The sequence below is a fragment of the Melozone crissalis genome, unplaced genomic scaffold (genome assembly GCF_028551555.1).
Source record: "Melozone crissalis strain CALT ecotype California unplaced genomic scaffold, PUWL_Pcris_2 ptg000029l_1, whole genome shotgun sequence".
Lineage (NCBI taxonomy): Eukaryota > Metazoa > Chordata > Aves > Passeriformes > Passerellidae > Melozone > Melozone crissalis.
The window spans coordinates 14,422,057-14,436,110 of record NW_026535807.1 but is presented as its reverse complement, the minus strand read 5'-3'; the positions used below and the strand labels follow the sequence as shown (position 1 = coordinate 14,436,110).

The following is a 14,054-nucleotide window of genomic DNA, read 5'->3' as shown; positions in this document are numbered from 1 at the left end:
AGGGCAGAGAGGCCCGCGCGCTCTCAGTCCGCCGCGATTGCCAGCATCTGTCACCGCCCCCGCTGCTCTCGGGGCGCGAGGTGGGAAGGGGCGGCGGAGGGCACGGTCGAGCGGCTGTGGCGGGGCCGGGGTTCGTTATCCGTTATTTACCCACCCACCCGCCCGTGCCGATTGAGGCGTAGGGGGCCGGGTTGAGGGCATGACGTCATACCGTAGAACGGGCAATGGCTTCGCGCCGGCGGGAGCGCGTCACTTCCGGTGCGGGGCAGAGCGGGCTGCGGGCCGTGAGGGGCCGCGGGCAGCGCCCTGTGCGGGATATCCCCGTGTGATGGCGATTTAAGGCGGTTCTCGGAGTCTCCAGTGGAAACTAGAGAGAAACGCACTGGTCGGCAGCCGGCTGAACATGAGCCCAGGCGTGCCCGGGTGGCCTAGAGGGTCAGTGGCACCTGGCCTGTACCAGCCATAGTGTGGCCAGCAGGAGCGGGGCAGTGATTGTCTCCCTGTCCTCGGCACTGGTGAGGGCACTCTTTGAGTGCAGTGTCCAGTTCTGGGCCCCTCAGTTCAGGAAGCACATTGAAATATTGGAGCAGGTCCAAAGAAGGGCAGCAGAGCTAGGGAAGGGTGTGGAGCACCATCATGTGAGGAGCAGCTGAAGAGCTGTGGGTGTTTACCCTGGAGAAAAGGAGGCTCAGGGGTGACCTTATGCTCTCTACAACTTCCCCAAAGGAGGTTGTAGCCCGGTGGGGCTTGGCCAGCTAACCACTGACAGGATGAGAGGACACCGCCTCAATCTGTGCCAGGAGAGGTTTAGGTTGGACATCAGGAAGAATTTCTTCACGGGAAGGGTGTTTAGACGCTGGAATGGGCTGCATGGGGAGATGTGGGGTCACTGTCCATGGAGGTGTTCCAGGAAAGGCTGGCTGTGGCCATGTGGGGTCTGGGTGGCACGGTGATGCTGGGCCATGAGTTGGACTCGGTGTCTCAGGGCTCTTTTCCAACACAGGGGATTTTGTGCTGTGCAGGCATCTCGGCAGAGCCCGGCAGGAACAGCCTGAGGGCAGCCCAGCATCAGAGTAGGGAGCGGCAGGAACAGCCTCAGGGCAGCCCAGGTGACCAGGGAGTGTCAGTCAGCTCCCTCTCCTTTGAAACACACTGTGATCACTTTCTCACCCTTCCCCTCCCACTTTCAGTCCAGCAGTCAGCACATTTTTATTTCCTAGTAATCTTTATTTCCTCTAAAAATTTTCAGCACATTTTTATTAAATCCCAGTAATCTTTATTCCTCTAAAAACTTGTTGGCAATATTACAGCAACACCACAGCTGTAGCACCGTGCTCCTACACCACGTGGGCTCTCAGGTAAAGGTGGGCAGCACACACTTAAGCCTTTGAGAAACACACCGTGGCTTTTGAGGATGCTGCTCCAGTACACACACCTTGGAACTGCTTTTTTCTATCACAAATCCTGATGACAGGCTCAGTGTGCATGTTTTTGTGTATTTCTTACCTTAAAAAGCTGCTCTTGGACTATGAGTAGCTGTGAAAATTTCACCCCATGAAGTTTGCTGCTATTTTAAATTTAGAAACCAGCAGATCTTGTCACTTTGATCCCCCAGAAACACAATCAAAAGAAAAAAAAGAACTGTAGATGCCTTCCTGAACGTTAATTGCATTTCCTCTCAAGGTGTCCAGAATAGAGTTTGATTTTGCTTTGGATCCTGTTGCCCTCCTGTGGTCAAACCTCAGCAAGTCCAAGGACTGTTAAAGCTCTGCACGTCCTTCAAACGGGCTCAATTATTTTGTGTGCATTTATTTTTGTCTGATTTAGTGAATTGTTTCTTTTCTCAGAGTCCTTGCCCTCGCTGTTTGCTTGCTGGAGCTCCCTCTTACATGTTTAAAGATCTCATCCTCTCACACTGCTGTGGGTTTGGCTCTCAGAATGATTTACCTTTTTTAATTTGAACCAAGTCAAGACTTTCACAGGGGAGTCCAGGGATACCAGAACACGCCCTCATTCCTCCCGAGGGTCTGGGGTCAGCTGCCCCTTTGTTAGGCCAGTTCAAACCCCACAACTGATTTATTTTCCTGTGAAAAGAGGGTTTAGAAAAGCTGGGAATGTCGTGCCTCCTGCACACTCTAAATTGCAGGATCAGAGCCTGGATTATCTCCTGCAGGCCCGGAGGTGACTCACCAATAACATCATAAGACAATTTACTTCAAAACACCTACAATACTTAGCTAAGTTTTAGAGTTGTATAACACCGTGGGTTGTTGATTTGATATTTTGTCACTTCCTTTTTATTCTTCTGCCTTTCTTCCTAATCGTTGGAACTTAGTTTGTCAGTTTATACCAAGCTGGAATTTAGCTGGCAGGATAATTGGATCTCCTAGAAAAATGTCATATTAAGTAGGAATTATGGATAATGCCCCTGCAAAATTAGTTAATGGAAAAAATGTTTAATTGCTGCTTGAGTAATATCGATCAAATGCAGTTATTCTACCTATGCATTTCTGTATTAGATACCAGGGAACCTGCACAATACAGGCACTTGTGCTTGCTCAGCAGCAAAAATTCACACTTCTCCCTGCTGAGGGCCCTGAGCTTTCTGTGGGCCCCGACCTTGAGTTTATCCCAGTTCCTCTGGAAGGTGCCTCCATCAGCAGTTCCCCAAACTCTGTGCTGCTCTCTGGGTCCCTAATGAAGCCGTGGGGCAGCACAAGCACCAGCAGAGCCCCTGCTGATGACCAGCTGTCAGCTGGACCCCGGGCCATGCTTTCTGCCCTCTGAGCCCCGTGGTCAGGCTGGTGTCCAGCTGGGATTGCCCAGCCCACCCTCCAGCGTGCTCACAGGAATGATGTCAAAATCCCCAGCAAAGTCCAGGCAGTTCACATCTGCTGCTTTCCACCTTCCCCACAGCCTCTTGTCTCAGCCCAGAGGGCAGCTGTAATTGTCATCCTGTGACTGATTAAGATTCCTGGCTCTTTCTCCTCTTATGTTATTTCCAGCTGAGGAGCTCATAATTTTCTGCTATTAATCCCAAAGACCATGACCTTGTATTTTGCAGCACTGAATTTCAACCCCTTTCTACTATTCCAGTCCTCAAGGCTCGCAGCTTTTCATCTTCTCTAGAATACTGTGATCCTTCCCTGGATTTTAAATGACTCTCATCTTTGATGGCAAGTTGACTCAGAATAGGGAGCTTGAGAAATTACAGCATGAAAGGAAGTAAACTTGGCATGGGCTTGGCTTCAGGGTAGTAGTGTTCTGTGTTGAGCTACAGAAGAATTTTTAGTGAAAAATTTTTCTTCCTTGCAATACCCAGAGCATGGGAAAATCATTTCCAAAAGGTATATAGGGAGTGAAGGGAGTGTGACCTAGAAAAACTAGTAAGATGCATATGTCAAATCCAGTTAATTTTTTTTTGCTAATGATACTGATCTATATATATAAAATGCTGAATAGAACACTTATCTTCCCTGTGTTTGGCCTTAAGCCACATTCCCCATCAAAGGCAGAGAGACCCTGTTGACACTTTCCTGGTGAGTAAATCAGTCATGAGAGCAACATATTTCTTTTCCGAGCAACATATAGAGAGCCATGTACTGGAAACTAGGACTCCTGGCTTTCCCAGAGCTCAGCATATTCTTAAAACAAAGGTATCCAGGCTCCATCCTACTTTCTCCCTTGCCTGCCTGGCAAACCCTGTGGACTCATCATGCTGCTGCTGACCACCCTGATACTTTTTCCCACTTTTGGATGCAGTGAGAGGGGGCAGAGGGCCCCTCACCCTGTCCCTGCACACCCACTCGTGCACTGGACCCTTCATAGCTGCCCATCCTTGCTGCAGACATTTTCTCTTTTGCCAGATGTGAATGAGGCAGTGCAGTAATTTTATGCAAATCCATGTGCAGATTAAAAAATTAATCAAATTCTGAAATTTTCATTTAAAGAGATTAGTCTTGAAAAATCCCCCATCTAATCCTCCCAGAATAGTCACTTGGAACAAGCCTTCAGTGCGTTGTTTCCCTCCTGGGTTTAGTGCATCTCCTGGAAAATTTTCTTGTAATGCTTTTGGGACCATGTGGAGCAGCAAGCCTGGGTTTGAGCAGGGCTCACCAGGCGAATTAAAGTTGATATATCAAATGATAGAGGAGATGTGTCAGTAAGTGGGAACAGGGGAGTTTAAGGCAGTAAAATCTCCACTTTGTTGTACTTCATAGGTAAATTCCCCTGGTGATGCAGGAGGAATTGCAGCAGGGAGCCTTGGTGAGCCTGTCAGTAATTTACATGCTGAGAGGCCAGGAAAAAGTCACGCAGCAAGAAAAACGAGGAACAAGAGACACTGCTAAAACTTGCTGTGTCTGGGAGTTTACTGCTGTAATCTGTCTCTTAGAGCTTGAGCTCAAAATTATCCTCCAACAACTGGGGTTTGATCCAGTGCTATCTCAAATATTTTCCTAGCCCCTTGGGGATTTTGAAGCTGACCCTGTAGAAGGTGTGCCAGCCACCAGTCCTGGAGGAAATCCAGAGGCATCCTGACAGCATTGAAACTAAAGTAACTTAGGTCCCTGTTCTCAGTTAAACCATGTATTCTGGCACAGCATCCTCTGATCTCACAGCACCTGAAATGCTCAGGATGTCTGTGTGGTTGGGTTGGCCTGCAATAAGCTCAATTGCCCCAAGTTCAAAAAAACCACAAGCCCAAGATGCAAATCCTTGAACAAACCTCCAACCACAGCACCTGGAACAGCTCAGCCCTGCCCAGTGATGTCAGACTGGCCCCTAGAAAGGAGTAAAGAAGTATTTTTCTAGCTTTCAAGTACCTGCCATGGAGTGAGGTGCTGGCTCATTTTTCTCACTGCATGGGCATGGCCAGCTCATTTGTTCACTGTTTTCTTCCCCAGTGTGCCTCCAAGTTTATGGCTCAGACTCTGCCCTGCTATGTCCATGCTTTTGGTCTCTTGCCACCATCCAATTTACTTGGCAGCTTTACCACATTTCTGCCCCTACTGCTGGATTCTTTCTGTCTCCCTCTGACTTTGGCTCCTTGCCTGCAGAATTGCTTTAATTAAAAAGTTAATGAAAGGTAATGCAAACGAGCGTTTTGCCTGTATTTTATCACAGTCCAGCTCCTTCCCCTGCCTCTTTCCCAGAGAAGGTGAAAATGAGAAGCTGGGGTTTTGCTGCATTTTGGTGTGAGAGCTAACAGTGAAAATTTCTACAGGCTTAGGAGGAGCCCTCTGAAGAAAGGGCTTATAATGGTGTGTGTAGATTATTATAAGTGCGTAGATTATTCATGAATGAAAGCTGAGGAAGTTTTCATTTAAAGGGGATTAATCTAAACCCCTTACAATCCTCCAGCTCTCTTTGGAACAGGCAATTCTTAGCATCATTTTCATCCTAAGCTTAGTACAAACTTACAGAAAACTTTTCAAAAGACTATATCCCAACTCCACATTATCCCAACCAGGGACAAAGGGAAGGTGTGAAACCTGAACCTCACTTGTGCCTATAGCTTGTCACCTTATATCCATACAGAAGAGGGCTCATTCATCCTTAAGTGATTTTCCTGAGAAACTGGGAAACTAAGATTAGTGCATGAAGTAATATGAGTCACATCATCAGCCCCTTCTCCCAGCCCAGTTTCTCACAGCCAGCAGTGGGAAGAGGAAAAGGCAGGGATGTGAGGGTGTAATTTCCCCTCGTGCAATATGTAGCAGTTAACAGGCAATTACACCACTTCTAAACCCACCATCTGGGGAGGGAGCATGAGAGCTGCCATTTGGGTTATTTTTCTTTCCACTACTGCCTGTGTTTTGGGGTGATATTCAGTTCTCTTGATCTTGTTTTTAAAGCCTTAGTGAAATGAGTAGGAGTTTTATTTTTTGTTAATATCTACAGTGGATTTCATAGCACTGATTTATAGCTGTTCCCTGATGACATTTAGTACCCAGTGCCTGAAACTGTATAAATAAATTACATAAAAAGGGATTTGTGGTATCATTAGCAGCACCCCCATTCCAAGGGGAGTCTCCAGTGAGCCTGTGTGTCTAATCAGAGCTGACAAGGAGCAGAGTCACACACTGAGACATCCAAAGCAAATGGATCTGTGCCAAATTCAGCTCTCTGTTGCACTGGCATAACGTTGGATAACCTCAGAGCACTAGGGGGTTTTACACTGTATTTACTCTGCCTTTACACCTGTGCTCTGAGATCAGTGCCAGGCAGTGAACCCCAAAATCCTGAGATGCAATAGAAAGGCACTTGCTGGCTTCCACAGGCTCTGGATCAAGCCTCGATGGTTAAAATATAATCTGAGTTCAGAGTGCAGAAAACAGATTACATGCCTGCTATTGTACTGAAATGCTTTCCAGAGTAAGCATTAGCAGTGTGTACACAAGTGCCAGATGAATTAAGCTGGCATTTAGTTTTTCCACCTCCAGTAGGAGAGGACTGCCTTTAAAGAACTCCTGCCTGCTGTGTGGTGTCTGGAGCTGGAGCTGCCAGGAGGGCACGTGTGACAGAGCCACGGCTGAGGTCTGCTTGTGCTCAGTTTCCCCTGCAGGTCTGCTTGTGCTCCATTTCCCCGGGCTTCAGGGTCAGCGGCGCGCAGAGACATCAAGGCAGAGACAAAGTCTGTTAAAAACTTTGGGGCTTTATTTTCTTAAACTCCCCTGCCTCCCTTTAAGCTTTTCTTCTCCAGCCTTTCCTGCAAACCCTGTATTGCAGCTCAGACGAGGTGACCTGGGGTGTGATGCACCTCTGCTTTGTAGCACCTTCCTCTGATTGCACAGTGCCCGGGGCCAGGTGAATCAGAGACCTGCTGGGAGCAGAGATGCTTATCTCAGTTCCTGAGAGGTGCAGGGCTGACCTCCCTGCGGCCTGCACAGTTACTGTGGCCCTCACTGAAGTGGGGTCAGTGGTTTCAACTGCTGGCAGCATCAGCTGCCATGAAGTTTAAGAATCTAGTAACAAAGTGGTCAGGGCACCCTGTCTTTTGTTCTCCTGTCTCCTCGTGGTTGAAAAGCCAGTCCTGACAGCACCTAAAGGGAGTACACATAGGTAGTTAATCTGCCTTGGCTTTTGGCTTTAAAATCTGTTCCCTAAGCAATGAATCGTTTACTTCTAGCCTTGTTCTTAAGGGTCTTTCCCCGCTTCCTGGGGTTCTTTCTCTGACAAACTTTTGATTCTCTATATAGCCTTACCTACAAGTCCCTTGTCCCAATATTTCAGAGTGTTCCCAAGTTTCAATGCCTGAGAAGGTGTGTAAAGGTTTTCTCTGTAGATCTTTTGGGTCCCTGCAGCAAAATAAGGCAGATTTAGACCCAGAGGAGCTGTTGAAAAGCTTGTCCAGCTTAATGATTAACACCTTGCAATGCTAGGGAGTGTCAGGACAAAGAGACCTCTGGACTCCTGAGCTCTCCTAAAAGAAGCCCTTGCACAAAACACATCCATTTACTTGAGAGAGGATTAAATCTCTCTCAGGGAATTTCAATGGGTCTGTGATCAAGTGTGTTGCCCTGGCTGCTTCAGCCTCCTGGCACCCTGCCTTAAATGCCATGAGCAGGAGAGATGCAGATCACAAGGATCTTTGATCCTCAGAAACCAGCAGTGAACTTGCTGCCAGTTAACAGAAGGAAGGAGAAATGCTGGGAGGGAATAGATGTGTGTGTGCTGGCAGGGGCCACCTTTCCTCTGTCAAGACAAGTATCTGCCCTTGAGCAGCTGAGATCTTTTGGTCCATGCACAGATCTGTTGCAGATAATGCTAATGCTCAGTGGAGAGCAGCTCAAATGGGCTTTCACAGACACAGCTTTCACAGACACTTTGCCTGGATATGAAGTCTTATTTGGGCTCTAAATGTGATCTTAATGGATAATGAGGAGTAAAAGAAAAAGGTAAATTATGCCTTGTGTTAATTTGCTGTTTGGTGAGGAAACCTCATTACTGGTCTCTCTGTGGCCACCAGCAGCAAGGGATGGGGCAGCCAGCAAGCCTGTTGTTTCTCCTCAGTCCGTGTCTGATGCTGCAGGGACACATGGGGCAATGCACAGCCAGAGGGTGACATCAGCATTTGGCTGGCATGGGGAAGGGAGTTAATGTAGTGAAAAGCTGTTCCACCCAGATGCCCTGCTCTCTCCAGGACAGAGAGCAGCTTCCCCAGTTTGGAAAGGTGTCAAACGCTAAACAAATAGAAATGATGGCTTGCCAGTGGCAAATCTACAGTGATGGAGGAGCTGGCTGGCAGAGCTCACCTTCCCTGCAGGAGGTGATGAGATTGCAGGGGAATCACAAGCTGACAGATAGTTTGAATGTGACACTGTCCTTCCCTTCCTCCTGCCTGGGGAAAAGTTAGAAAATGCTGCTTGTATGACACCTTAATCTAGGGGAAACAGGAGCTAGAGTTCCACAGTTCATGTTTTGACCTCTCTGTTCTTTCTGTGACAGCCCTGTCTCTTCTACTAGCAAAAGTGTTCACTTTCCCTTGCAGGTCGGAGGCTGCTGGCTGTTTCAGCCTTTGGTGCCTTGCCAGTGGTGGCAGGAGTGCAGAAGCCCACCCCACAAGGCAGAGGGGCTCAGCCCTGGCAGCCTGTGCCCCATGTCCCTCCGCGAGCACGCGCTGTCCCTGTTCCGCGGCGCCCTGGGCACCGTCCGCCCCGCTCCCATGCTGAGGAGGGCTCTGAAGCTCCAGGGAGATGGGAGCCCTCAGCTGCTGGTCAAGGGCCAGGCCTTTCCACTGAAGAGGGACCACCTGTACCTGGTGGGTTTTGGAAAAGCTGTGCTGGGGATGGCTGCAGCAGCAGAAGAGATCCTGGGAGAGCACCTCACTCGGGGGATTATCAATGTGCCGCTGGGGATCCAGGAGAGCCTGCAGCGAGCAGGAATGCAGTAAGGACTGTTTCTGAACAATTTTGGGGAACAGGAAGGAGGGGTATAAGCTGCCAGATTTTTCTCTGTGGGATATTGCTATGAACACCTTAAGTCCTTCTGAGCTGCCCTTGCTTTGCTGCCCACCCCATCCACCCCACTGTTCTCATCTTCAAGCACCATCACATCCCAGTGACACCAGTAATGCAGCTCACCTCTTGTGCTGGGTGTGCTGCCTCTCTGGCTGTGGGGAAGAGACACTCAGCAAAGGCCTTGTGTCCTGGTCACTCCCTGTATGCCACTGGTACCCCAGGCACCTGCAGGTGACAGCCTGGCTGCCTGTGTGGGTGCACAGATCCGTGCTGTAATTGCCTCTCTTACCTCACCAGGGAGATGCTGCTGAAGCCACACAGCAGAATCCAGGTCATCGAAGGTGCCAAGAACAACCTCCCAGATGCAGAGGCTCTGAAGGGAGCAGTTGCCATCCAGGAGCTGGCTGAGGGTCTGACTGCAGATGACCTGCTCCTTGTGCTCATCTCAGGTAGTGTGGGGATCCCAAGGGAGTGGGATCTGCTGAGGCCCCCAGCTGCCTGCCCACCCCTGACCCTGCAGCAAGGGAGTGCTGTGCCGTGCCAGCCCCTTCAGCACAGACACCTGCACCTCTGATTTTCCCTCTCCCTTCTGCCATCCTTCCACCAGGCATGCAGCAAGGGAGAGCACAGGGCTTCCTGCTGCTGCCTCCCAGCACTGGAAAGAGGCTGAGCTGCACAGGCTGGGTCCTGCAGCTGTGCCACCACAGTGAACTGGCACCTCTGGGCACAGCCTGGCAGCTGTTCCCACCTCTTGGCAAGGAGACACTTTCTTCCTGCCCCCTCCTTACCTTTGGGGACGCAGACTTGGAGAAGCAAGCACCTGGTAGATTTGCATGCTCAGCCTTTGTGCAGGAGCGTGAGTCTGAAAGCTGAGCTCTGGGACTGACCTTTCCCACGGCTTGGCTCCTTCCCAGCTAGTGGAAATGAGGCCTCCAGGTAGCACACAGTAAGCTGCATGCCTTGCAGGGGCAGCCCTGCACACCCCCAGGGCTGGCTGGTGGCCCCCAGGCTGTCCCCAGACCCAGGGCTGTGTAAGAAGATGCATCAGAGGGATGCAGTGACATCACCTCATCCTGAGCTCAGTGGCAGAAGCATGCAGGGGCTTGGAGCAGCTCTGCAGAAAGGCCTTGTTCTCCTCTGCTCAGTGTTTATTCCCCTGTGGATGCTGCAGCCTGATCCAGTACAGAGAGAGCAGTGCCATTAGGCAAACACCCAAGTGACTGGAAGCTAGCTGTGCTTTCTGGGGATTCCCCTGGGCTTCCTCCTGTCTTCTGGCTCCAGGGATCTCCAAAAGACTCCTTAGCCCTTCAGGGAGCCTGAGCAGGATCTCCCCGTGGCTGTGACTCCCTGTGCATGTGCACTCCCACACAGCAGCCGGTCCCCAACTGCTCCTGCCTCTCAGCTAGATCCCTGGCTATTGACTGAAACACAGGCATTTGCATTTGTTTTCCTTGCTCATCATGTTTTATTGATGCTGATTTGTCTCAAACCTCTGAGCAGGCTTTGCATTTTGACAGTAGCATTCAGCTGTACTTCTGTGCACGTTCACTCTGTGCACAGACCTTGCTCTTTTCTCCTCTGTATTTTCAATCCATTCCACTTTTCCATTAGAACCTTGCCTTCTTTTCCACATTTCCAATGCCTGCTTGTGTCAGACAGAATTCCCAGCAGTGAAGCTATCACCCTGGACTCAGAGTGTTCTTTGTCCTTTGCAATACTGTCCCCCCTTTTCTCTCCTCCCAGGCCTAGATGAGTGCAGTTCAGCAGTTTCCAATCTTGCTGCATCCCTAGCCAGTGTTTCTACACACTGCCCTGAATAAATGGAGCCAGCACAGCAGGCAGTGTCCCCATGTGCCCAGCACTGGCTGCTGTGTGATCCATGGAGGCCATGGCTCCCTGCTCACCCAGCCAGGTGACCCCTGAATATCAGTGTGAGGAGCCAGCTGCAGCCCAGTGCAGAGGTGAGGGTGGGTGCTGTCCCTCTTCTGTCATCCCCACCACACTGCAGGCTTGTGGTGCCCCCATGCAGCCAGGCTCACACTGCCTGGGTGAAGTGTAGCTGACTGCAGAGAGTGCAGCACAGCAGTGATTCAAACCCACCACTGAAGACGACTGAATTCCCCAGAGATGTTAGCTTAGGTCCCCAGCCACCTCTGCCTTCCCTCCAGACACCTGTGTGGGAAGAGAAAAGGCTAAAGCCTTGCTCTCCTTTGTCCTCCTTCTCCTGCTATCCTGATGTCCTTGCCATCTCTTCTGCATCCTAGGGGGTGGATCAGCCCTCCTGCCTGCTCCCATCCCTCCCATCCTCCTGGAGGAGAAGGAGAAGCTCACAAAGCTGTTGGCTTCCCGAGGAGCTGCCATACAGGAGCTGAACATTGTCCGGAAGACTCTGTCCGTGCTGAAGGGTGGAGGGCTGGCCCAGCTGGCACATCCTGCACAGGTAACCAAGGGAAAGCCCCTGTCTGCCCAGACATCACCCATCTACCCTCAAAACACAGGTTTAAATCAGCTTGCCAGGTTTTTGTCCATACTGAGTGAACAGCTTTGCACACTATTTTGGGGCTCTCTGGCTAAGATTTCACTTTGGACAGAAAGTCTCAGGGAGACAGAGCTGGGAGAGTGGGAATTCAGACTTGGAAAACATCAGCCATCCCATCATGCAGACCCCAGCCCACAGCCAGCAGGCGCTTCCAAGTGTTGGTGCTTCAGCAGAGTGCTTTCAAGGCTGGCTCTGACTCTTGGCTCCCCTGGGTGCTGTTCTCAGTGTGTCCCATTGCTAAACCCACACTAGGTTGGGGCTGACAAGTGCAGTGTCACAGGTTACATCTTCTAACATGATAGTCCAGCTTCAAAGGGGACTGTAAATCTGTGGGTTTGAGAAGGGCAAGGTGACACTCACAGGTCCATAAATTAAAAATGGGTGAAGACCTACCCTGTTTCCATCTGCTTTGATGTGGGGATGGCACTCAGAGCAGTGCTTATGCCAGGGCTCTTTTGTGGTCACCTGTCTTTGCCTCCTGCAATAATCTGTGGGCATCTCTTTCCACAGGTGGTGAGTCTCATCCTGTCTGATGTGATAGGTGACCCCCTGGACATCATAGCGAGTGGGCCCACTGCTCCCAGCTCCCACAGTGTCCAAGACTGCCTTCAGATACTCACCAAATACAACCTGCTGCACAGCCTGCCCAAGTCAGTGGAAATGGTCCTCTCCAGCTCTCCCACCAAGCCCACTGCTCCAGAAAACTACTCCCACGTTTCCAACATCATCCTTGGCTCCAACAGGCTGGCTCTGGAGGAGGCCAGGCGCCAGGCTGAGGGCCTGGGCTATGCAGCCCTGGTGCTGAGTGCAGCAGTGCAGGGGGAAGTGGGCAGTGTTGCCACCCTGTACTGCCAGCTGATCCAGCTGCTCTGCCTGGGCTTCAGCAGCCTTGCAGAAGGGCCCCTGGGGGATGAGCTGAGGGGCAATCTCCTGCAGCTGGCAGCACAGCTGCAGATCCCAGGCTTGCACCTGGAGGAGTTCCTACAGGCCCTGAGAGGATTGGGGCCCGACAGACCAGTCTGCATCCTGGCTGGTGGAGAAACCACGGTCCAGCTCCAAGGAACAGGCAAGGGAGGGAGAAACCAGGAGCTGGCCCTGCGTGTGGGGCTGGGGCTGCACAGGGCCCAGGCCACAGGAGCCAGCAGCCCCCAAGGGAGGTGTGAAATCCTCTTCCTCAGTGGGGGAACAGATGGGCAGGATGGGCCAACGGAGGCAGCAGGAGCCTTCTGCAGCCCAGGGCTGGTGGCTGAGGCACTTCAGCAGGGCCTGGATGTGGAGGCCTTTCTCAGGAACAACGACTCCTACACGTTCTTCAGCCAGTTCCAAGGTGGGCATCACCTCCTGGTGACAGGCTTGACAGGCACCAATGTCATGGACATCCAGGCCATTTTAATTAGAGCCACGGAGAGATCATGAGAGCTCCCTCTGCAGACACCCAGATGCACTTAATTAGGAGCAGGAGTAAATGAAAGCACCAATGCTGTGGACAAATGCAAACTACTTAAATTAGGGCTCACTGTTGAGGCTGCCAGTGTCTTTGACAGAAAGAATCCACTAATTAGACACATGAGTGGACGTCCACAGCAAAAACAAGCACTTGTAATTGGTGGGATCAGAGGAAGGTAAGGGGTCACATTACAGACAAGGAAACTGGATTTAAGGCTTGTGACTGCTCCAGCTATGGTTAATTTAAGAGATGTAGGGAAGTTGAGGCCATTTGCAGAGCTACCATGGAGAGCCCTTGCTGCACTGTTGCACTTGCAGTGTTCCCAGCTAAGAGCAGCTCAGCAGTGGAGTTTTAGGGGTCCACTGGAGCAAATTACAGTGACTGAAGGATGTAACAGCAAGGCCTGCTCACCTGAAGCATGGAGCTGCTGGGGGGATGTGCTGGGAAGGGGACACCCAGCACCTGCTCCACAAGCCAGCACAGTGCCCTGCAGCTCTTCCCACAGCAGAGTGCTGGGATGACAGAGACCCCAGGCCCAGCAGGATGCACAGCCAGGAGTGTGGCTAAGAAGCACACTGGCAGAGAGAAGTTCTTGATACTGGCTGGGTGGCACAAGCAGTGCACAGTGACAAAGAGGATGACATACCTTCACTGTACAGTGTAAGGATGGGGATGAATGAAGCGCAGCGACAAGCCAGCTGTGTGGAGTCCTCCTCCAGCCTCCTTCCCTCCACAGCAACATCTTCCCTGCTGGTCCCTGTTGGGAGAGCCTGTGTGCCAGCAGCATGTATGCTATGAGCTTTCATGGTGTTGTTTTCCAACGGTAGAAAACTGTCGTGCATCCAGCCCGAGCCACTGACCTTTCCTCTGCACTGAGGCAGAAGTTGCTGTCATTCTGATTAACTCTGCTAATTCCACAGAACAAAAGACAAGGAAACCTTCGTGCTCAGCTCTCCTGACCCATACTGCTGAGCTGATCAAAGGGCAGATCTGCCAGAGCTGTGCTCTGACAGGGAGCTGCTCCCCCCACATGCACGAGGACACAGTGGTTATCACGTTTTTGTCACCTACTGCAGTGTGGTATGTGGGAGAGCAGAGATGAGCGCCG

At 51.0% G+C, this 14,054-nt stretch overlaps 1 protein-coding gene across 1 annotated transcript; it reads left to right on the top strand.

Annotated features, from left to right (window-relative positions):
- Position 1: 1 nt before the first annotated feature.
- On the top strand, positions 2 to 13,317 carry GLYCTK (glycerate kinase). Its single transcript, XM_054281055.1, has 5 exons — positions 2 to 80; positions 8,492 to 8,889; positions 9,258 to 9,409; positions 11,225 to 11,400; positions 12,010 to 13,317. The coding sequence occupies exons 2-5, from the start codon at positions 8,600 to 8,602 to the stop codon at positions 12,913 to 12,915; spliced, it is 1,524 nt and encodes a 507-aa protein (XP_054137030.1). The 5' UTR covers positions 2 to 80; positions 8,492 to 8,599; the 3' UTR covers positions 12,916 to 13,317.
- The last annotated feature ends 737 nt before the right edge of the window (positions 13,318 to 14,054 follow it).